The following is a 22,292-nucleotide window of genomic DNA, read 5'->3' on the forward strand; positions in this document are numbered from 1 at the left end:
AACCTCCTCTACACTCTCTCCAGAACAATAATGTCCTTCCTGTAATGTGGTGACCGGATCTGCACACAATATTCCAGTTGTGGCCTCACCAGTGTTTTATACAATTCCAACATTATATCCTTACTTTTATATTCTATACCTCTGCCACTGAAGGGGAGCTATCTATATACTTTCTTTACAACCTTGTCTGCTCAAACTGCTGCCTTTAGGGGCCTGTGTACTTGTACACCAAGATCTCTCGCTTCACCTACCCATGTTAGTATATCCCCATTTAGTGCGTACTCCCTATAACTGTTTGACCTCCCTAAATGCATGACCTCACGCTTCTCTGTGTTAATGCCATCTGCCACTTTATCACTACTTCACCAATCTATCTATCTCAATATGGAGATTATACCTATCCTCTACACTGTCCACCATTCGGCCAATCCTTGAGTCATCCACCCTTTGATTCCTATCTTCCCAATTCTTTTTTTTTCCAATTAAGGGGCAATTTAGCATGGCCAATTTACCTACCCTGACATCTTCGGGTTGTGGGGATGAGACACACACAGGCACAGGGAGAACGTGCAAACTCCACACAGTCAGTGACCCGGGGCCAGGATTGAACCCCGGCCCTCGGCGCCATGAGGCAGTAGTGCTAACCACTGTGTCACCGTGCTGGCCCACCGTATGCCTTCTTAACGAGCCCATTAACCTGTACTGCCACCTTCAGGGATCTGTGGACAAGCAGTCTCTGTTCCTCTGAGCTTCAGAGCGTTTAGCCATTTATTGAGACTCCCTTGTCTTGTTACTCCTTCCAATGCGCTTCAGCTCGCACTTTTCAGGGTTAAATTCTATCTGCCACTGATCTGCCCATTTGATTAATCCATCTATATCTTCCTGAAACTTAAGGCCATCTTCCTCACTATTAACCACTTGGCCAATCTTTGTGTTATCTGCAAACTGACTTCTCATCTCCCCACATTCTCATCTATACATCACAAACATTAGGGGACCTAGCACTGATCTCTGTGGTATGCCACTGGATACCAGCCTCCAGTCATAAACAACTACTACCACCCTCTGTCTCTTATCACTTTTAAAAAAATAAATTTAGAGTACCCAATTCATTTTTTTTTCTAATTTAGGGGCAATTTAGCCTGCACATCTTTTAGGTTGTGGGGGCGATTGTGCCATCTCTTTTGAGTACTCACGTGATGGAAGAGCTGATGCTGTTATACTACTCGAAAATCACTCTTAACTTTTCCTGTATGTGCACATTGGGTGATTAATGGAATAGTATCTTCTGTGATGTGCAGGACAACATCACCTCTGAAGTTTCCTTTCATGTCGCATCTGTCTGGGTACTTCTGTTGTTGGTCATGGACTGACTCAATGTCATCACTCTTAGCTCCACTGCTGTGATTGGCATCTTGATGATCCCGTGTATGGTCACAATGTTGAGTTTCGTACTGGCCAGTAACTACAGCTCAACCAGATCCTTCTGATCCTCCTCAAACCAGCCCCTCGTGTTGACTCTGGACAACCCATCATTCCCGATGGCTGTCATTATTTTCACCTTTTGTTTATCTGGTTCTGAGATGGATAAATCAAAATGTCTCAATTTTGATTGGATATCTGTGGCCTTCTAATTCTTGCTGGGAAATTTGGTGTCCACTTCCTGACATATCCTGTCTTTTACAGATGCTGTCAATATGTCAGCAGGATGGCGGCACAGTGGTTAGCACTGCTGCTTCACAGCATCAGGGGCCCGGGGTTCAATTTTGGCTGTGACTGTGTGAAGTTTGTACGTTCTCCCTGGGTCTGCATGGGTTTCCTCTGGGTGCTCCGGATTTCTCTTGCAGTCCAAAGGTGTGCAGGTTACGTGGGGTTACAGGGAAAGGGTGGGGAAGTGGGTCTAGTTGAGGTGCTCTTTTGGACGGCCAGTGCAGACGTGATGGGCTGAATGGTCTCCTTCTTCACTGTAGGGATTCTATGGATTTGTAGCTTCTCTACTCTGAGGGGAGGTTCAGAAATACAGCACCTGCTTCTTCATTTTCTCTCTTTTCGATTGGGCTGGAATTCAGGTTTTTTCAGTTTCCCACACTGCCTTTGACACAGGAAAAGTGCCTGTGAACGTCACGATGGCCCTACAAGCTGGTACAGTCCAACTCAAAATCAACTGGCTGATTCACCACTAACCCAGTAACCCCACAATTCCGGTTCTCACTGTTTCCTGGGGAACTCTGCCTCCCGGGGCCCACAATGCTTATACAGTCTTTGTCCAGTACAAAAAACTGACTGTGCTTTTCCTATGATCTTAAAATCTTTGTCATTTTGTTTAAGGGGAACCAATTGCTGCTCACCATGTTATATTTCTGTGTTTGCTTCATGTAAACTTACCAATTTCACACAGGACTGGTAATCTAAATGCAGAATCAGATTATTTGAAGATGTAGTACAGGGTTGCTCAGCACACACATTTACTATAAAGATTCAACAGCTATTGTTAACAATTACAAATGTACAGTTGTAATTTCTTCAGGTCATTTGCTGCTAGCCAAACATGAAAATAAGAAACAGGAGATCTAGGCCGTTCAGCCCCTTAGCCTGCTCCGCAATTTAATAAGGTCATGACTGATCTGTTTGTGTTGCGTTCCACATTCCCATCTACCCCCGATAACCTTTGATTCCCTTGCCTAACAAGAATCTATTTACCTCCACCTTAAAAATATCCAATAACCCTGCTTCCACCACCTTTTGAGGCAGAGAGTTCCAAAGTTGCACGGTCCTCAGAGAAAATGTCTCCTCATTTCTGTCAGAAATGGGTGATCCCAAAATTTATAACAGAGCAGCCTAGCTCCGGACTCACCCCCAAGAGGAAACATCCTTTCCACATCCACCTTGTCAATACCGTTCAGGATCTTTAATGCTGCAATCAACACCCAGGCTGTGTATTATCCATTTCAACACACTCCAGCCTGTGTACTATACAATCAAACACACTTGGGCCTGTGTAATATCCTATCTAACACACTCCAGCTGTGTAGTATCCATCATAACTGATGTTGATAGGGGAAAGTGATCATTTGGAAAGGAAACACTGGTGGACCGAGTGAAGATATGAGTCGAAAGTGGGAAACATAAAGCGTGACACGTAAGGCTGCAGTGACACACTAACAGTAATAAAACCACGAGGGATGTTGTTGGGGAGATTTCAGAGAGTCCAATAACTGTTCTAACATTGTACAAAGTCTTACAACACCAGGTTAAAGTCCAACAGGTTTGTTTCAAACACTAGCTTTCGGAGCACTGCTCCTTCCTCAGGTGAATGAAGCGGTAGGTTCCAGAAACATTTATAAAGCCAAAGTCAAAGATGCCAGACGATGCATAGAATGCGAGCATTTGCAGGTAATTAAGTCTTTACAGATCCAGAGAGAGGGGTAACCCCAGGTTAAAGAGGTATGAATTGTCTTAAGCCAGGACAGTTGGTAGGATTTCACAAGCCCAGGCCAGATGGTGGGGAGTGAATGTAATGCGACACGAATCCAAGGTCCCGGTTGAGCCCGCAGTCATGTGTGCAGAACTGGGCTATAAATTTCTGCTCGGCTATTCTGCGTTGTCGCGCATCCTGAAGGCCACCTTGGAGAAAGCTTACCCGGAGATCAGAAGCTGAATGCCCTTGACTGCTGAAGTGTTCCCCAACGTGGGTACCACCATTACACTTGAGAATACCACCCACCAGGTACGCGGTACATACTCGTGGGACTCGGCCAACGTTGTCTACCTCATACGCTGCAGGAAAGGATGTTCTGAAGCGTGGTACATTGGCGAGACCATGCAGACGCTGCGACAACGGATGAACGGACATCGCACAACCATCGCCAGGCAGGAATGTTTCCTTCCAGTCGGGGAACACTTCAGCTGTCAAGGGCATTCAGCCTCTGATCTCCGGGTAAGCGTTCTCCAAGGTGGCCTTCAGGATGCGCGACAACGCAGAATCGCCGAGCAGAAACTTATAGCCAAGTTCCGCACACATGGGTACGGCCTCAACCGGGACCTTGGATTCATGTCGCATTACATTCATCCCACACCATCTGCCCTGGGCTTGCGAAATCCTACCAACTGTCCTGGCTTGAGACAATTCACACCTCTTTAACCTGGGGTTACCCCTATCTCTGGATCTGTAAAGACTGAATTACCTGCAAATGCTCGCATTCAAAGCATTGTCCGGCATCTTTGACTTTATTTATATATATGTTTCTGGAACATACCTCTTCATTCACCTGGGGAAGGAGCAGTGCTCCAAAAGCTAGTGTTTGAAACAAACCTGTTGGACTTTAACCTGGTGTTGTAAGACTTCTTACTGTGCTCACCCCAGTCCAACGCCGGTATCTCCACATCATGTTCTAACATTGGCTGAGAAACATTGTAAACATCTTGCATAGCAAAGTGTTATGGGCCAGGGTTTACAGAACCCCAAAGTGTATCATGGAGTTCACTTGGCCCACAACTTTTAATAGATTGTGGTATGGGGAGCAGAGGGCCCACTCTACAGGTGTGGTACAGCAGAAATGGAAAAGTATTTTTTTAAAGCAAAACAGTGTTTATTCTATGAACTCAAGTTAACCTTTTTAAAACATACAGTGAACATCTTAGCAACCATTAATTCAAATACAACCCCCAAAACTTCAACATTAAGTAATCCTTAATATATTCCCAAACAACATCCAGAAGACAAAAGAAACACCTTTCAACAGAAGCACATTAGGTTTACATTCACTACTGACAACATTTATAATTCTGAATTCACCAAATGATCAAGAGATAGTCTTTTCATGGCAGAGAGAACAGCAGTACACCTGCTTTGTCTGCCTTCAGCTCCAACACTGAAAACAAAACCAAAAAAACACAGACACACCCCAGCTTTTCTCAAAGTGAAACTAAAAAGCAGAGCCAGAGCTCAGCTCCACCCACACTCTGACATCACTGCAGTAACATGAGCAGCCAAACATTTCTTAAAGCGACATTCTCATGACAAAAGAAAGACTGAGTATCGAGGGTGACTGAGTACTATTGAGTATCGAGGGTGAGTGGGTAACACTGAGAATCGAGGGTGAGTAACACTGAGTATTGAGGGTGAGTGAGTAATACTGAGTATCAAGGGTGAGTGAATAACACTGGGTATAGAGGATGAATGAGTAATACTGGGTATCGAGAGTGAGTGAATAACACTGGTTATCGAGGATGAGTGACTACCAGTGAGTATTGAGGATGAATGAGTAACATTGAATATCGAAGGTGAGTGCGTAGCAATATCGAGGGTAGCTGAGTAACACTATGTATTGAGGTTGAGTGAGTACTAGTGAGTATCGAGTGTGATTGAGTAACATTGAGATTCAAGGGTGGTTGAGTAAAACTGGCTATTGAGGGTGAGTGAGTATCGAGGGTGAGTGAGTAACACTGAGTATTGCGGGTGAATGAGTAACACGCTATCAAGGTTGAATGAGTAACACTGGGTATCAAGGGTGGCAGAGTAACACTTCAGTATCGAGGTTGAGTGCGTAATACTGGGTATCGAGGGTGAGTGGGCACCGGTGAGTATCGACGGTGAATGAGTAACACTGGGCATCGAGGGCAAGTATTGAGAATGAATGAGTAACACTGGTTGTCGAGGTTGAACGAGTAACATTGAGTATCAAAGGTGAGTGAGTAATACTGAGTTTCAAGGATGAATGAATAATACTGGGTATTGAGGGTGAGTGGGTAACATTAGGTATCAAGGATTAGTGAGTACCAGTGAGTATTGAGGAGACGTGAGAAACCCTGAGTATCAAGGGTGAATGCGTAAAACTGATTATCGATAGTCAGAGAGTAACACTGAGTATGGAGCCTGAGTGTGTAACACTGGGTATTAAGAGTGAGTGAGTAACACTGGGTATCGAGGCTGAGTGAGTAACACTGAGTATCGAGGCTTAGTGTGTAACACTGAGTACTGAGGCTGGGTAACACTGGGAATCGAGGCTGAGTGAGTAACACTGAGTATCGAGGCTGAGTAACACTGAGTATCGAGGCTTAGTGTGTAACATTGAGTATCGAGGATGAGGAACACTGGGTATTGAGGATGAGTGAGTAATACTGAGTATCGAGGCTGGGTAACACCGGGTACTGAGTGTGTGTGAGTAACACTGGGTACCGAGGCTGGGTAACACTGGGTATTGAGGGTGAGTGAGTAACACTGAGTACCGAGGCTGGGTAACTCTGGGTATTGAAGGTGAGTAACACTGAGTACCGAGGCTGGGTAACACTGGGTATTGAGGGTGAGTAACACTGAGTACCGAGGCTGAGTAACACTGGGTATTGAAGGTGAGTGAGCAATACTGAGTATCGAGGCTGGGTGACACTGGGTATTGAAGGTGAGTGAGTAACACAGAGTACCGAGGCTGAGTAACACTAGGTATTGAGAATGAGTGAGTAATACTAGGTATTGAGGCTGGGTGAGTAATACTGAGTACCGAGGTTGGGTAACACTGGGTATTGAGGCTGGGTGAGTAATACTGGGTATTGAGGATGAGTGATTAACACTGAGTACCAAGGCCGGGTAACACAGGGTATTGAGAATGAGTGAGTAACACTGAGTACCGAAGCTGAGCAACACTGGGTATTGAGGATGAGTGAGTAACACTGAGTACCGAGGTCGGGTATCACTGGGTATTGAGGTTGAGTGAGTAACACTGAGTACCGAGGTCGGGTAACACTGGGTATTGAGGATGAGCGAGTAACACTGAGTATCGAGGCTGAGTAACACTGGGTATTGAGGGTGAGTGAGTAATACTGAGTATCGAGGCTGGGTAACACCGGGTATTGAGTGTGAGTGAGTAACACTGGGTACCGAGGCTGGGTAACACTGGGTATTGAGGGTGAGGGAGTAACACTGAGTACCGAGGCTGGGTAACACTGGGTATTGAGGGTGAGTAACACTGAGTACCGAGGCTGGGTAACACTGGGTATTGAGGGTGAGTAACACTGAGTACCGAGGCTGAGTAATACTGGGTATTGAAGGTGAGTGAGCAATACTGAGTATCGAGGCTGGGTGACACTGGGTATTGAAGGTGAGTGAGTAACACTGAGTACCGAGGCTGAGTAACACTAGGTATTGAGAATGAGTGAGTAATACTAGGTATTGAGGCTGGGTGAGTAATACTGAGTACCGAGGCTGGGTAACACTGGGTATTGAGGCTGGGTGAGTAATACTGGGTATTGAGGATGAGTGATAACACTGAGTACCGAGGCCGGGTAACACAGGGTATTGAGAATGAGTGAGTAACACTGAGTACCGAAGTTGAGCAACACTGGGTATTGAGGATGAGTGAGTAATACTAGGTATTGAGGCTGGGTAAGTAATACTGAGTACCGAGGCTGGGTAACACTGGGTATTGAGGCTGGGTGAGTAATACTGGGTATTGAGGATGAGCGAGTAACACTGAGTATCGAGGCTGAGTAACACTGGGTATTGAGGGTGAGTGAGTAATACTGAGTATCAAGGCTGAGTGACACTGGGTATTGAGGATGAGTGAGTAACACTGAGTACCGAGGCTGGGTAACACTGGGTATTGAGGATGAGTGAGTAACACTGAGTACCGATGCTGGGTAACACTGGGTATTGAGGATGACTGAGTAATACTAGGTATTGAGGCTGGGTAACACTGGGTATTGAGGGTGACTGAGTAATACTGAGTACCGAGGCTGGGTAACACTGGGAATTGAAGGTGAGTGAGTAACAATGGGTACCAAGGCTGTGTGAGTAACACTGAGTAACGGAGATGAGTAACACTGAGTACTGAGGCTGGGTAACACTGGGTATTGAGGATGAGTGAGTAACACTGAGTACCGAGGCTGGGTAACACTGGGTATTGAAGGTGAGTGAGTAACACTGGGTACCGAGGCTGGGTAACACTGGGTATTGAGGGTGAGTGAGTAATACTGAATACCGAGGCTGGGTAACACTGGGTATTGAGGGTGAGTGAGTAACACTGAGTATCGAGGCCGGGTAACACTGGGCATTGAAAGTGAGTGAGTAACACTTAGTATTGAGGGTGAGTGAGTAACACTGAGTATTTAGGCTCGAAAACACTGGGTATTGAGGGTGAGTGAGTAACACTGAGTATCAAGGCCGGGTAACACGGGGTATTGAGAATGAGTGAGTAACACTGAGTACCGAGGCTGGGTAACACTGGGTATTGAGGATGAGTGAGTAACACTGGGTACCGAGGCTGGGTAACACTGGGTATTGAGGGTGAGTGAGTACCACTGATTATCGAGGCCGGGTAACACTGGGCATTGAGAGTGAGTGAGTAACACTGGGTATCGAGGCCGGGTTACACTGGGCATTGAAAGTGAGTGAGTAGGATTTAGTATTGAGGGTGAGTGAGTAACACTGAGCATTTAGGCTCGGTAAAACTGGGTATTGAGGGTGAGTGAGTAACACTGAGTATCGAGGCTGGGTAACACTGGGTATTGAAGGTGAGTGAGTAACACTGAGTACCGAGGCTGGGTAACACTGGGTATTGAAGGTGAGTGAGTAACACTGAGTACCGAGGCTGGGTAACACTGGGTATTGTAGGTGAGTGATTAACACTGAGTATCGAGGCTGAGTAACACTGGGTATTGAGGGTGAGTAACACTGAGTATCGATGCTGGGTAACACTGGGTGTTGAAGGTGAGTGAGTAACACTGAGTATCGAGGGTGAGTAACACTGGGTATTGATGGTGAGTGAGTAATATGGAGTATCGAGGCTGAGTAACACTGGTATTGAGGGTGAGTGAGTAACATTGAGTTCCGAGGCTGGGTAATACTGGGTATTGAGGGTGAGTGAGTAACACTGAGTATCGAGGCTGGGTAATACTGGGTATTCAGGGTGAGTGAGTAATACTAGGTATTGAGGCTGGGTGAGTAATACTGAGTACCAAGGCGCGGTAACACTGGGTATTGAGGATGAGTGAGTAATACTGAGTACCGAGGCTGGGTGACACTGGGTATTGAAGGTGAGTGAGTAACACTGGGTATTGAGGATGAGTGAGTAACACTGGGTGACGAAGGTGAGTAACACTGGGTATTGAAGGTGAGTGAGTAATACTGGGTATCAAGGCTGGGTAACACTGGGTATTGAAGAGGAGTGAGTAACACTGGGTATTGAGGATGAGTGAGTAATACTGAGTACCGAGGCTGGGTAACACTGGGTATTGAAGGTGAGTGAGTAACACTGAGTATCGAGGCTGGGTGAGTAATACTGGGTATTGAGGATGAGTGAGTAACACTGACTACCGAGGCTGGGTAACACTGGGTATTGAGAATGAGTGAGTAATACTAGATATTCAGGCTGGGTGAGTAATACTGAGTACCGAGGTTGGGTAACACTGGGTATTGAGGCTGGGTGAGTAATACTGGGTATTGAGGATGAGTGAGTAACAATGAGTACCGAGGCTGGGTAACACTGGGTATTGAGAATGAGTGAGTAACACTGGGTACCGAGGCTGGGTAACACTGGGTATTGAGGATGAGTGAGTAACACTGAGTACCAAGTCTGGATAACACTGGGTATAGATGATGAGTGTGGAACACTGAGTACCGAGGCTGGGTAACACTGGGTATTGAGGATGTGAGTAATACTAGGTATTGAGGCTGGATAACACTGGGTATTGAGGGTGAGTGAGTAATACTGAGTACCGAGGCCGGGTAACACTGGGCATTGAGAGTGAGTGAGTAACACTGAGTATCGAGGACGGGTAACACTGGGCATTGAGGGTGAGTGAGTAACAGTGAGTATCGAGGCCGGGTAACACAGGGCATTGAAAGCGAATGTGTAACATTTAGTATTGAGGGTGAGTGAGTAACACTGAGTATCGAGGCTGAGTAACACTGGGTATTGAGGCTGGGTGAGTAATACTGGGTATTGAGGGTGAGTGAGTAACACTGAGTATTGAGGCTGGGTAACACTGGGTATTGAGGGTGAGTGAGTAACACTGAGTATCGAGGCTGAGTAACACTGAGTATTGAGGCTGGGTAACACTGGGTATTGAGGGTGAGTGAGTAATACTGAGTATAGAGGCTGAGTAACACTGAGTATTGAGGCTGGGTAACACTGGGTATTGAATGTGAGTGAGTAACACTGAGTACCGAGGATGGGTATCACTGGGCATTGAGAGTGAGTGAGTAATACTGAGTACCGAGGCTGAGTAACACTGGGTATTGAAGATGAGTGAGTAACACTGGGTATTGAGGGTGACTGAGTAACGCTGAGTATCGAGGCCGGGTAACACTGGGCATTGAAAGCGAGTGAGTAACACTGAGTATCGAGGCTGGGTAACACTGGGTATTGAGGGTGAGTGAGTAACACGGAGTACCGAGGCCGGGTAACACTGGGTATTGAGGATGACAGAGTAACACTGAGTACCGAGGCCGGGAAAACACTGGGTATTGAGGGTGAGTGAGTAATACTAGGTATTGAGGCTGGGTAACACTGGGTATTGAGGGTGCCTGAGTAATACTGAGTACTGAGGCTGGGTAACACTGTGTATTGAAGGTGAGTGAGTAACACTGAGTATCGAGGCCGGGTGACACTGGGCATTGAGAGTGAGTGAGTAACACTGAGTATCGAGGCCGGGTAACACTGGGCCTTGAGGGTGTGAGTAACAGTGAGTATCGAGGCCGGGTAACACAGGGCATTGAAAGCGACTGTGTAAAATTTAGTATTGAGGGTGAGTGAGTAACACTGAGTATTGAGGCTGGGTAACACTGGGTATTGAGGGTGAGTGAGTAACACTGAGTATCGAGGCTGAGTAACACTGGGTATTGAGGGTGAGTGAGTAACACTGAGTATCGAGGCTGGGTAACACTGTGTATTGAAGGTGAGTGAGTAACGCTGAGTATCGAGGTTGGGTAACACTGGGCATTGAGAGTGAGTGAGTAATACTGAGTACCGAGGCTGAGTAACACTGGGTATTGAAGATGAGTGAGTAACACTGGGTATTGAGGGTGACTGAGTAACACTGAGTATCGAGGCCGGGTAACACTGGGCATTGAAAGCGAGTGAGTAACACTGAGTATCGAGGCTGGGTAACACTGGGTATTGAGGGTGAGTGAGTAACACTGAGTACCGAGGCCGGGTAACACTGGGTATTGAGGGTGCCTGAGTAATACTGAGTACTGAGGCTGGGTAACACTGGGTATTGAAGGTGAGTGGGTAACACTGGGTACCAAGGCTGTGTGTGTAACACTGAATAACGAAGGTGAGTAACACTGAGTATTGAGGCTGGATAACACTGTGTATTGAAGGTGAGTGAGTAACACTGAGTATCGAGGCCGGGTAACACTGGGCATTGAGAGTGAGTGAGTAACACTGAGTATCGAGGCCGGGTAACACTGGGCCTTGAGGGTGAGTGAGTAACAGTGAGTATCGAGGCCGGGTAACACAGGGCATTTAAAGCGACTGTGTAACATTTAGTATTGAAGGTGAGTGAGTAACACTGAGTATCGAGGCTGAGTAACACTGGGTATTGAGGGTGAGTGAGTAACACTGAGTATCGAGGGTGAGTAACACTGGGTATTGATGGTGAGTGAGTAATATGGAGTATCGAGGCTGAGTAACACTGGTATTGAGGGTGAGTGAGTAACATTGAGTTCCGAGGCTGGGTAATACTGGGTATTGAGGGTGAGTGAGTAACACTGAGTATCGAGGCTGTGTAATACTGGGTATTCAGGGTGAGTGAGTAATACTAGGTATTGAGGCTGGGTGAGTAATACTGAGTACCAAGGCGCGGTAACACTGGGTATTGAGGATGAGTGAGTAATACTGAGTACCGAGGCTGGGTGACACTGGGTATTGAAGGTGAGTGAGTAACACTGGGTATTGAGGATGAGTGAGTAACACTGGGTGACGAAGGTGAGTAACACTGGGTATTGAAGGTGAGTGAATAATACTGGGTATCAAGGCTGGGTAACACTGGGTATTGAAGAGGAGTGAGTAACACTGGGTATTGAGGATGAGTGAGTAATACTGAGTACCGAGGCTGGGTAACACTGGGTATTGAAGGTGAGTGAGTAACACTGAGTATCGAGGCTGGGTGAGTAATACTGGGTATTGAGGATGAGTGAGTAACACTGACTACCGAGGCTGGGTAACACTGGGTATTGAGAATGAGTGAGTAATACTAGATATTCAGGCTGGGTGAGTAATACTGAGTACCGAGGTTGGGTAACACTGGGTATTGAGGCTGGGTGAGTAATACTGGGTATTGAGGATGAGTGAGTAACAATGAGTACCGAGGCTGGGTAACACTGGGTATTGAGAATGAGTGAGTAACACTGGGTACCGAGGCTGGGTAACACTGGGTATTGAGGATGAGTGAGTAACACTGAGTACCAAGTCTGGATAACACTGGGTATAGATGATGAGTGTGGAACACTGAGTACCGAGGCTGGGTAACACTGGGTATTGAGGATGTGAGTAATACTAGGTATTGAGGCTGGATAACACTGGGTATTGAGGGTGAGTGAGTAATACTGAGTACCGAGGCCGGGTAACACTGGGCATTGAGAGTGAGTGAGTAACACTGAGTATCGAGGACGGGTAACACTGGGCATTGAGGGTGAGTGAGTAACAGTGAGTATCGAGGCCGGGTAACACAGGGCATTGAAAGCGAATGTGTAACATTTAGTATTGAGGGTGAGTGAGTAACACTGAGTATCGAGGCTGAGTAACACTGGGTATTGAGGCTGGGTGAGTAATACTGGGTATTGAGGGTGAGTGAGTAACACTGAGTATTGAGGCTGGGTAACACTGGGTATTGAGGGTGAGTGAGTAACACTGAGTATCGAGGCTGAGTAACACTGAGTATTGAGGCTGGGTAACACTGGGTATTGAGGGTGAGTGAGTAATACTGAGTATAGAGGCTGAGTAACACTGAGTATTGAGGCTGGGTAACACTGGGTATTGAATGTGAGTGAGTAACACTGAGTACCGAGGCTGGGTATCACTGGGCATTGAGAGTGAGTGAGTAATACTGAGTACCGAGGCTGAGTAACACTGGGTATTGAAGATGAGTGAGTAACACTGGGTATTGAGGGTGACTGAGTAACGCTGAGTATCGAGGCCGGGTAACACTGGGCATTGAAAGCGAGTGAGTAACACTGAGTATCGAGGCTGGGTAACACTGGGTATTGAGGGTGAGTGAGTAACACGGAGTACCGAGGCCGGGTAACACTGGGTATTGAGGATGACAGAGTAACACTGAGTACCGAGGCCGGGAAAACACTGGGTATTGAGGGTGAGTGAGTAATACTAGGTATTGAGGCTGGGTAACACTGGGTATTGAGGGTGCCTGAGTAATACTGAGTACTGAGGCTGGGTAACACTGTGTATTGAAGGTGAGTGAGTAACACTGAGTATCGAGGCCGGGTGACACTGGGCATTGAGAGTGAGTGAGTAACACTGAGTATCGAGGCCGGGTAACACTGGGCCTTGAGGGTGTGAGTAACAGTGAGTATCGAGGCCGGGTAACACAGGGCATTGAAAGCGACTGTGTAAAATTTAGTATTGAGGGTGAGTGAGTAACACTGAGTATTGAGGCTGGGTAACACTGGGTATTGAGGGTGAGTGAGTAACACTGAGTATCGAGGCTGAGTAACACTGGGTATTGAGGGTGAGTGAGTAACACTGAGTATCGAGGCTGGGTAACACTGTGTATTGAAGGTGAGTGAGTAACGCTGAGTATCGAGGTTGGGTAACACTGGGCATTGAGAGTGAGTGAGTAATACTGAGTACCGAGGCTGAGTAACACTGGGTATTGAAGATGAGTGAGTAACACTGGGTATTGAGGGTGACTGAGTAACACTGAGTATCGAGGCCGGGTAACACTGGGCATTGAAAGCGAGTGAGTAACACTGAGTATCGAGGCTGGGTAACACTGGGTATTGAGGGTGAGTGAGTAACACTGAGTACCGAGGCCGGGTAACACTGGGTATTGAGGGTGCCTGAGTAATACTGAGTACTGAGGCTGGGTAACACTGGGTATTGAAGGTGAGTGGGTAACACTGGGTACCAAGGCTGTGTGTGTAACACTGAATAACGAAGGTGAGTAACACTGAGTATTGAGGCTGGATAACACTGTGTATTGAAGGTGAGTGAGTAACACTGAGTATCGAGGCCGGGTAACACTGGGCATTGAGAGTGAGTGAGTAACACTGAGTATCGAGGCCGGGTAACACTGGGCCTTGAGGGTGAGTGAGTAACAGTGAGTATCGAGGCCGGGTAACACAGGGCATTTAAAGCGACTGTGTAACATTTAGTATTGAGGGTGAGTGAGTAACACTGAGTATCGAGGCTGAGTAACACTGGGTATTGAGGGTGAGTGAGTAACACTGAGTATCGAGGCTGGGTAACACTGTGTATTGAAGGTGAGTGAGTAACACTGGGTATCAATGCTGTGTGAGTAACACTGAGTAACGAAGGTGAGTAACACTGAGTATCGAGGCTGGGTAACACGAGGTATTGAAGGTGAGTGAGTAATACTGAGTACTGAGGCTGAGTAACACTGGGTATTGAGGGTGAGTGAGTAACACTGAGTATCGAGGCTGGGTAACACTGTGTATTGAAGGTGAGTGAGTAACGCTGAGTATCGAGGCTGGGTAACACTGGGCATTGAGAGTGAGTGAGTAATACTGAGTACCGAGGCTGAGTAACACTGGGTATTGAAGATGAGTGAGTAACACTGGGTATTGAGGGTGACTGAGTAACACTGAGTATCGAGGCCGGGTAACACTGGGCATTGAAAGCGAGTGAGTAACACTGAGTATCGAGGCTGGGTAACACTGGGTATTGAGGGTGAGTGAGTAACACTGAGTACCGAGGCCGGGTAACACTGGGTATTGAGGATGAGAGAGTAACACTGAGTACCGAGGCCGGGAAAACACTGGGTATTGAGGGTGAGTGAGTAATACTAGGTATTGAGGCTGGGTAACACTGGGTATTGAGGGTGCCTGAGTAATACTGAGTACTGAGGCTGGGTAACACTGGGTATTGAAGGTGAGTGGGTAACACTGGGTACCAAGGCTGTGTGTGTAACACTGAATAACGAAGGTGAGTAACACTGAGTATTGAGGCTGGGTAACACTGTGTATTGAAGGTGAGTGAGTAACACTGAGTATCGAGGCCGGGTAACACTGGGCATTGAGAGTGAGTGAGTAACACTGAGTATCGAGGCCGGGTAATACTGGGCCTTGAGGGTGAGTGAGTAACAGTGAGTATTGAGGCCGGGTAACACAGGGCATTGAAAGCGACTGTGTAACATTTAGTATTGAGGGTGAGTGAGTAACACTAAGTATCGAGGCTGAGTAACACTGGGTATTGAGGGTGAGTGAGTAACACTGAGTATCGAGGCTGGGTAACACTGTGTATTGAAAGGTGAGTGAGTAACGCTGAGTATCGAGGCTGGGTAACACTGGGTTTTGAGGGTGAGTGAGTAACACTGAGTACCGCGGCTGAGGAACACTGGGTATTGAGGGTGAGTGAGTAACACTGAGTATCGAGGCTGAGTAACACTGGGTATTGAGGGTGAGTGAGTAACATTTAGTATTGAAGGTGAGTGAGTAATACTGAGTATTGAGGCTGGGTAACACTGGGTATTAAGGGTGAGTGAGTAATACTGAGTATCGAGGCTGAGTAACACTGAGTATTGAGGCTGGGTAACACTGGGTATTGAAGGTGAGTGAGTAACACTGAGTACCGAGGCTGGGTAACACTGGGCATTGAGAGTGAGTGAGTAATACTGAGTACCGAGGCTGAGTAACACTGGGTATTGAAGATGAGTGAGTAACACTGGGTATTGAGGGTGACTGAGTAACACTGAATATCGAGGCCGGGTAACACTGGGCATTGAAAGCGAGTGAGTAACACTGAGTATCGAGGCTGGGTAACACTGGGTATTGAGGGTGAGTGAGTAACACTGAGTACCGAGGCTGAGTAACACAGGGTATTGAAGATGAGTGAGTAACACTGGGTATTGAGGGTGACTGAGTAACACTGAGTATCGAGGCTGGGTAACACTGGGTATTGAGGGTGAGTGAGTAACACTGAGTATCGAGGCCGAGTAACACTGGGCATTGAAAGCGAGTGAGTAACATTTAGTATTGAGGGTGAGTGAGTAACACTGAGTATCGAGGCTGGGTAACACTGGGTATTGAGGGTGAGTGAGTAACACTGAGTACCGAGGCTGAGTAACACAGGGTATTGAAGGTGAGTGAGTAACACTCAGTACCGAGGCTGGGTAACACTGGGTATTGAGGGTGACTGAGTAATACTGCGTACCGAGGCTGGGTAACACTGGGTATTGAAGGTGAGTGAGTAACACTGGGTATCAATGCTGTGTGAGTAACACTGAGTAACGAAGGTGAGTAATACTGAGTATCGAGGCTGGGTAACACGGGGTATTGAAGGTGAGTGAGTAATACTGAGTACTGAGGCTGGGTAACACTGGGTATTGAAGGTGAGTGAGTAACACTGGGTATCAATGCTGTGTGAGTAACACTGAGTAACGAAGGTGAGTAACACTGAGTATCGAGGCTGGGTAACACTGGGTATTGAGGGTGAGTAACACTGATTATCGAGGCTGGGTAACGCTGGGTATTGAGGATGAGTGAGTAACACTGAGTATCGAGGCTGAGTAACACTGGGTATTGAGGATGAGTGAGTAACACTGAGTACCGAGGTTGGGTAACACTGGGTATTGAAGGTGAGTGAGTAACACTGAGTACCGAGGCTGGGTAACACTGGGTATTGAGGGTGAGTGAGTAACGCTAAGTACCGAGGCTGGGTAACACTGGGTATTGAGGATGAGTGAGTAATACTGAGTACCGAGGCTGGGTAACACTGGGTATTGAGGGTGAGTGAGTAATACTAGGTATTGAGGCTGGGTAACACTGGGTATTGAGGGTGCCTGAGTAATACTGAGTACTGAGGCTGGGTAACACTGGGTATTGAAGGTGAGTGGGTAACACTGGGTACCAAGGCTGTGTGTGTAACACTGAATAACGAAGGTGAGTAACACTGAGTATTGAGGCTGGGTAACACTGTGTATTGAAGGTGAGTGAGTAACACTGAGTATCGAGGCCGGGTAACACTGGGCATTGAGAGTGAGTGAGTAACACTGAGTATCGAGTCCGGGTAACACTGGGCCTTGAGGGTGAGTGAGTAATAGTGAGTATCGAGGCCGGGTAACACAGGGCATTGAAAGCGACTGTGTAACATTTAGTATTGAGGGTGAGTGAGTAACACTGAGTATTGAGGCTGGGTAACACTGGGTATTGAGGGTGAGTGAGTAACACTGAGTATCGAGGCTGAGTAACACTGGGTATTGAGGGTGAGTGAGTAACACTGAGTATCGAGGCTGGGTAACACTGTGTATTGAAGGTGAGTGAGTAACGCTGAGTATCGAGGCTGGGTAACACTGGGTTTTGAGGGTGAGTGAGTAACACTGAGTACCGAGGCTGAGGAACACTGGGTATTGAGGGTGAGTGAGTAACACTGAGTATCGAGGCTGAGTAACACTGGGTATTGAGGGTGAGTGAGTAACACTGGGTATTGAGGGTGAGTGAGTAACACTGAGTATCGAGGCCGGGTAACACTGGGCATTGAAAGCGAGTGAGTAACACTGAGTATCGAGGCTGGGTAACACTGGGTATTGAGGGTGAGTGAGTAACGCTAAGCACCGAGGCTGGGTAACACTGGGTATTGAGGATGTGTGAGTAATACTGAGCACCGAGGCTGGGTAACACTGGGTATTGAGGGTGAGTGAGTAACGCTGAGTACCGAGGCTGGGTAACACTGGGTATTGAAGGTGAGTGAGTAGCACTGAGTACCGAGGCTGGGTAACACTGGGTATTGAAGGTGAGTGAGTAACACTGAGTACCGAGGCTGGGTAACACTGGGTATTGAAGGTGAGTGAGTAGCACTGAGTACCGAGGCTGGGTAACACTGGGTATTGAAGGTGAGTGAGTAGCACTGAGTACCGAGGCTGGGTAACACTGGGTATTGAAGGTGAGTGAGTAACACTGGGTATCGGGGCTGTGTGACTAACACTGAGTAACGAATGTGAGTAACACTGAGTATTGAGGGTGACAGAGAACTAGCACTAGCCCAATGGATAGGCTGTTGCACTCAGGGTTTTTTCATGTATGTAATGATATGAAGAACAGAGTCCTGGGAATTCCCTCAATGGTAGGTACAGTGGGCAGGGTTCTGTGTTCCTGAGGCTAAGTGTTCACACTGTCGGAAACGCCATCATGTTTCTCAACGGCGTCAACACGGCCTCAGGATCAGCAATTCTGTCCCCTGCAGATGGCCAGCATGGCACTGGAGCGACCCACGCCGCTCCAGCTGCTGATCCTGTTGTGAACTGGGAGCCACGGGATCCGTGCAAGCGCAGTGGCACGCGCGCATGGGCTGTGGCTCCATTCAACACACCGGCCCCGATTCAACATGGCATCGGGCTACAGGTTCGGCACGGAAGAAAGAAGGCCCCAAGCCAGTGAGGCCGGTCTGCCGATCGGTGGGCCCCAATTGACGGCCAGGTCACATCGGAGGCCCTCCCTGGGGTCGGACAACCCCCCCCAACAGGCCGCCCCACGACCCTTCCACGCCCACTTCCCACTGGCTGAGAGCAGGTGTGGATGGCGCTGGTGAAAATTTGTTTTTTTATGACGGCTGCTCGGCCCATTCCAGGCCGAGAATCGGTGGGCGCGCCACTTAGAGCGGTCCGCGACTGGCGCCGCACCAACCACGCCAGCGCCAATGCGCTGATTCTCCGCCGGTGTCGGGGTGATGTGGCACAATTCGAGCCGGTCGCAGGGATTCTCCGGCCCGGCCCCTGGCTGAGAGAATCCCGCCCAGTTTGTGAGGAGATAACCTGCTTTCTCGTTTCAGCTCAATAGTATGATCAGAACGGCAACAATTTTCAGGATTTAACAGTTTGAAGCAAACTTATGGGCGGAATTGTGGGGAACAAGGAAAGAAAGGGAACAACTGTGTAAGGTCAGGTGATAAAGTCACGTGACAAGTCAGGAAATCTGGTTTGAAAAAAAGTGGGAATGGGAAAAGGACAGCCAGTGTCGACAGCATCAAAAAGGACAAGGCATTAAAACGCTGAACTTAATGTTGAGTGTGTGACCTACCTGAGGAGCCGTGAAGCTGGTGGTTGACGAAGACTGTGCTTTGTTGTAATGAAGGGCAGTGCCAATGGGGATGCTGCACACTGGTAATGAATCCAAACCATGCAGTTGTTCGAGCTCCATGTGACGGTACAGCTGTTGCAGCTGTGGGGGCTGAACACTCTGTAACTCGGTGAAGTGATGATCGCCAAATGCCTCAAAGTCTCCATGGATGTGGTTTCCGGTATAATCCCAGTAATGATCTGTCAGGGGGAGCAGAGGAATGAGAGGAAAACCGATTAAATAATGAGAGGGAGAGAGAAGGAGAGAGAGGGGGGGGGGGGGGGGGGGGGAGAGAGAGGGGGGAGAGAAGGGGAGAGAGGGGAGAGAGAGGGGTAGAGAGGCAGACGAAGAGAGAGAGAGGGAGAGAGCACGCGGGAGAGAGAGGGGAGAGAGAGGTGGGGGGGGGAGAGAGAGAGGGAGAGAGAGGGGGAGGGAGGCAGAGGAAGAGAGAGAGGGAGAGAGCATGCGGGAGAGGGAGGGGGAGAGGGAGGGGGAGAGAGAGAGGTGGGGGAGAGAGAAAGATGGAACAACAAAAATAGGTGAGAGACAGATGAAGAGAGATAATGGGACATATAGGGGAGACGAAGAGGCACAGAGCAAGAGGGTGATTGAAAGGAGAGAAATGCACAAGAGGAGCAGAGAGAAGGTGTAGAAAGATGGAGAGACACAGAGGGCGGGATTCTCGAATAATGGGGCTAGAATGCAAGAAACAATACTTTTCACTGTATACTAATACATGTGATAATAATAAATCAAATCAAAAGTCCCCAAGGCAGCGTCAAAACGCTGAAGGAATGTCCACTGTGATTCTCCAAGTTGCAGCGAGCTGGCAGGGCCCCGGAGCGCTTCTCGCAGCTTCTCATGCGCACTGCCACCAGGAATGTAGGTCCTCTCAAGATCGCGTGTGCCCGCGGGTCGGTGCTGCCCGATTGTTTGCTTGGCCATCTGTGAGGCGCCCGTCCCCGGTGAAAGATCTCCCCCCCCCCCCCCCCCCCCCCCCACCAGGGTGGCCGTGGACTGAGTCCACAGTCGCTGACAGCCGTTCCTGACTGGAAAAGTGTGGTTCGAACCACGCCATCAGGAACGTGGCCGGTTGTCCTTGCAGAATAGTCACAGAGGCCCCTGTCAATGGCCCCCTGATCGTGACGCGTAGCTCGCGCACGAGCGTGATTCGCGGCCATTCTCCGAAAGACTAAGTGAGAGAGAGCAAGAGCAACAGAGAAAGGGAGTGAGATAGAGCGAGAGGTTAACATGGATCCTTGTGTACTCTATGTCCTGTGTTCCGAGCATGTGAAAATAAAAATGTTACCACCTTGCCTTGTGTTACCCTCCTGCCCTGTGTTACCGTCCGGCCCTGTGTTACCGTCTGGCCCTGTGTTACCGTCCGGCCCTGTGTTACCGTCCGGCCCTGTGTTACCGTCTGGCCCTGTGTTACCGTCTGGCCCTGTGTTACCGTTCAGCCCTGTGTTACCGTCCTGCCCTGTATTACCCTCCTGCCCTGTGTCACTGTCCAGCCCTGTGTTACCGTCCGGCCCTGTGTTACCGTCCGGCCCTGTGTTACCGTCCGGCCCTGTGTTACCGTCTGGCCCTGTGTTACCGTCTGGCCCTGTGTTACCGTTCAGCCCTGTGTTACCGTCCTGCCCTGTATTACCCTCCTGCCCTGTGTCACTGTCCAGCCCTGTGTTACCGTCCGGCCCTGTGTTACCGTCCGGCCCTGTGTTACCGTCCTGCCCTGTGTTACCGTCCGGCCCTGTGTTACCGTCCGGGCCTGTGTTACTGTCCGGCCCTGTGTTACCGTACATAGAACATAGAACAGTACAGCACAGAACAGGCCCTTCGGTCCTCGATGTTGTGCCGAGCAATGATCACCCTACTCAAACCCATGTATCCACCCTATACCCGTAACCCAACAACCTCCCCCCTTAACCTTACTTTTTAGGACACTACGGGCAATTTAGCATGGCCAATCCACCTAACCGGCACATCTTTGGACTGTGGGAGGAAACCGGAGGACCCGGAGGAAACCCACGCACACACGGGGCGGACGTGCAGACTCCGCACAGACAGTGACCCAGCCGGGAACCGAACCTGGGACCCTGGAGCTGTGAAGCATTTATGCTAACCACCATGCTACTGTGCTGCCCAACGTGCTACCGTGCTGTATTGATGCTCCATCCTGCATTGATGTCCCATCCAGTATTGATGCTCCACCCTATATTGATTACCTGTCCTTTATTGATGCTCCATCCTGTATTGTTGCACTGTGCTGTATTGTTGCCCTGTGCTGTATTGTTGCCCCATCCTGTATTGTTGCCCTGTCACATCAAGATGTGTCTCTGCAAGCTAAAGAATGTTCATTTGGTGATTTCGAAGTGGTAACTGCTCTCAGTAGTGAAGTTAAACCTGATGTCTTTCTGTAAAATGGGTTCTTTTTTGTCTTATGGATGTAGCAAGGAAAGATTAAGAGTTACTTATAGAGTACTGTGGGGGATGTATTGGTGTTGATAGTTGTTGAGATGTTTACTGTGGGTTTATAAAGTGTTAATTGGTTTCATAAATAAACATTGTTTTAATTTTAAAGTACTGTAGATTTCTGTGGCATCACACCTGCAGAGTAGGGCCATGCGCTCCCCATAACCACAATCTATTAAAAGCTGTGGGTCAGGTGAACTCCATGATACATTTTGGGGTTCTCTCAACTCTGGCCCATAACACCTGCCCTGTATTGTTTCCTGTACTGCATTGTTGCCCTGACCCGTATTGTTGCCCTATCCTGTGTTGGGCTCCTGACTTGTGTTGTTACTCAATCCCTCAATTACTCAATCAATGTTTCCCTGTCCTGCAATGTTGCCCCATCATATATTGTTTACATATCCCATATTGTTGCCCCGTCGTATATTGCTTACGTGTCCTGTATTGATGCTCCATCCTCTATTGTTGCCCAGTCCTGTGTTGCTGCCCCATCCTGTATTGTTGCCCCACCCTGTGTTGTTGCCCTGTCCTGTATTGTTGCCCCATTCTGTGCTGTTGCCCTGTCCTGTATTGT

General features: G+C 48.3%; 1 protein-coding gene across 3 annotated transcripts in view; it reads right to left on the reverse strand.

Moving 5' to 3' along the window:
• Window positions 1-22,292, reverse strand: part of spi1b (Spi-1 proto-oncogene b) — a 104,733-nt gene that overhangs the window by 27,405 nt on the left and 55,036 nt on the right. For all 3 annotated transcript variants that reach the window (XM_038807312.1, XM_038807311.1, XM_038807313.1), the window contains one exon: window positions 19,208-19,446. In XM_038807312.1, the coding sequence (XP_038663240.1) occupies window positions 19,208-19,446 (239 nt within the window). The remainder of the gene's footprint in view (window positions 1-19,207; window positions 19,447-22,292) is intronic.

This window comes from Scyliorhinus canicula, chromosome 9 (assembly GCF_902713615.1).
Source record: "Scyliorhinus canicula chromosome 9, sScyCan1.1, whole genome shotgun sequence".
NCBI lineage: Eukaryota > Metazoa > Chordata > Chondrichthyes > Carcharhiniformes > Scyliorhinidae > Scyliorhinus > Scyliorhinus canicula.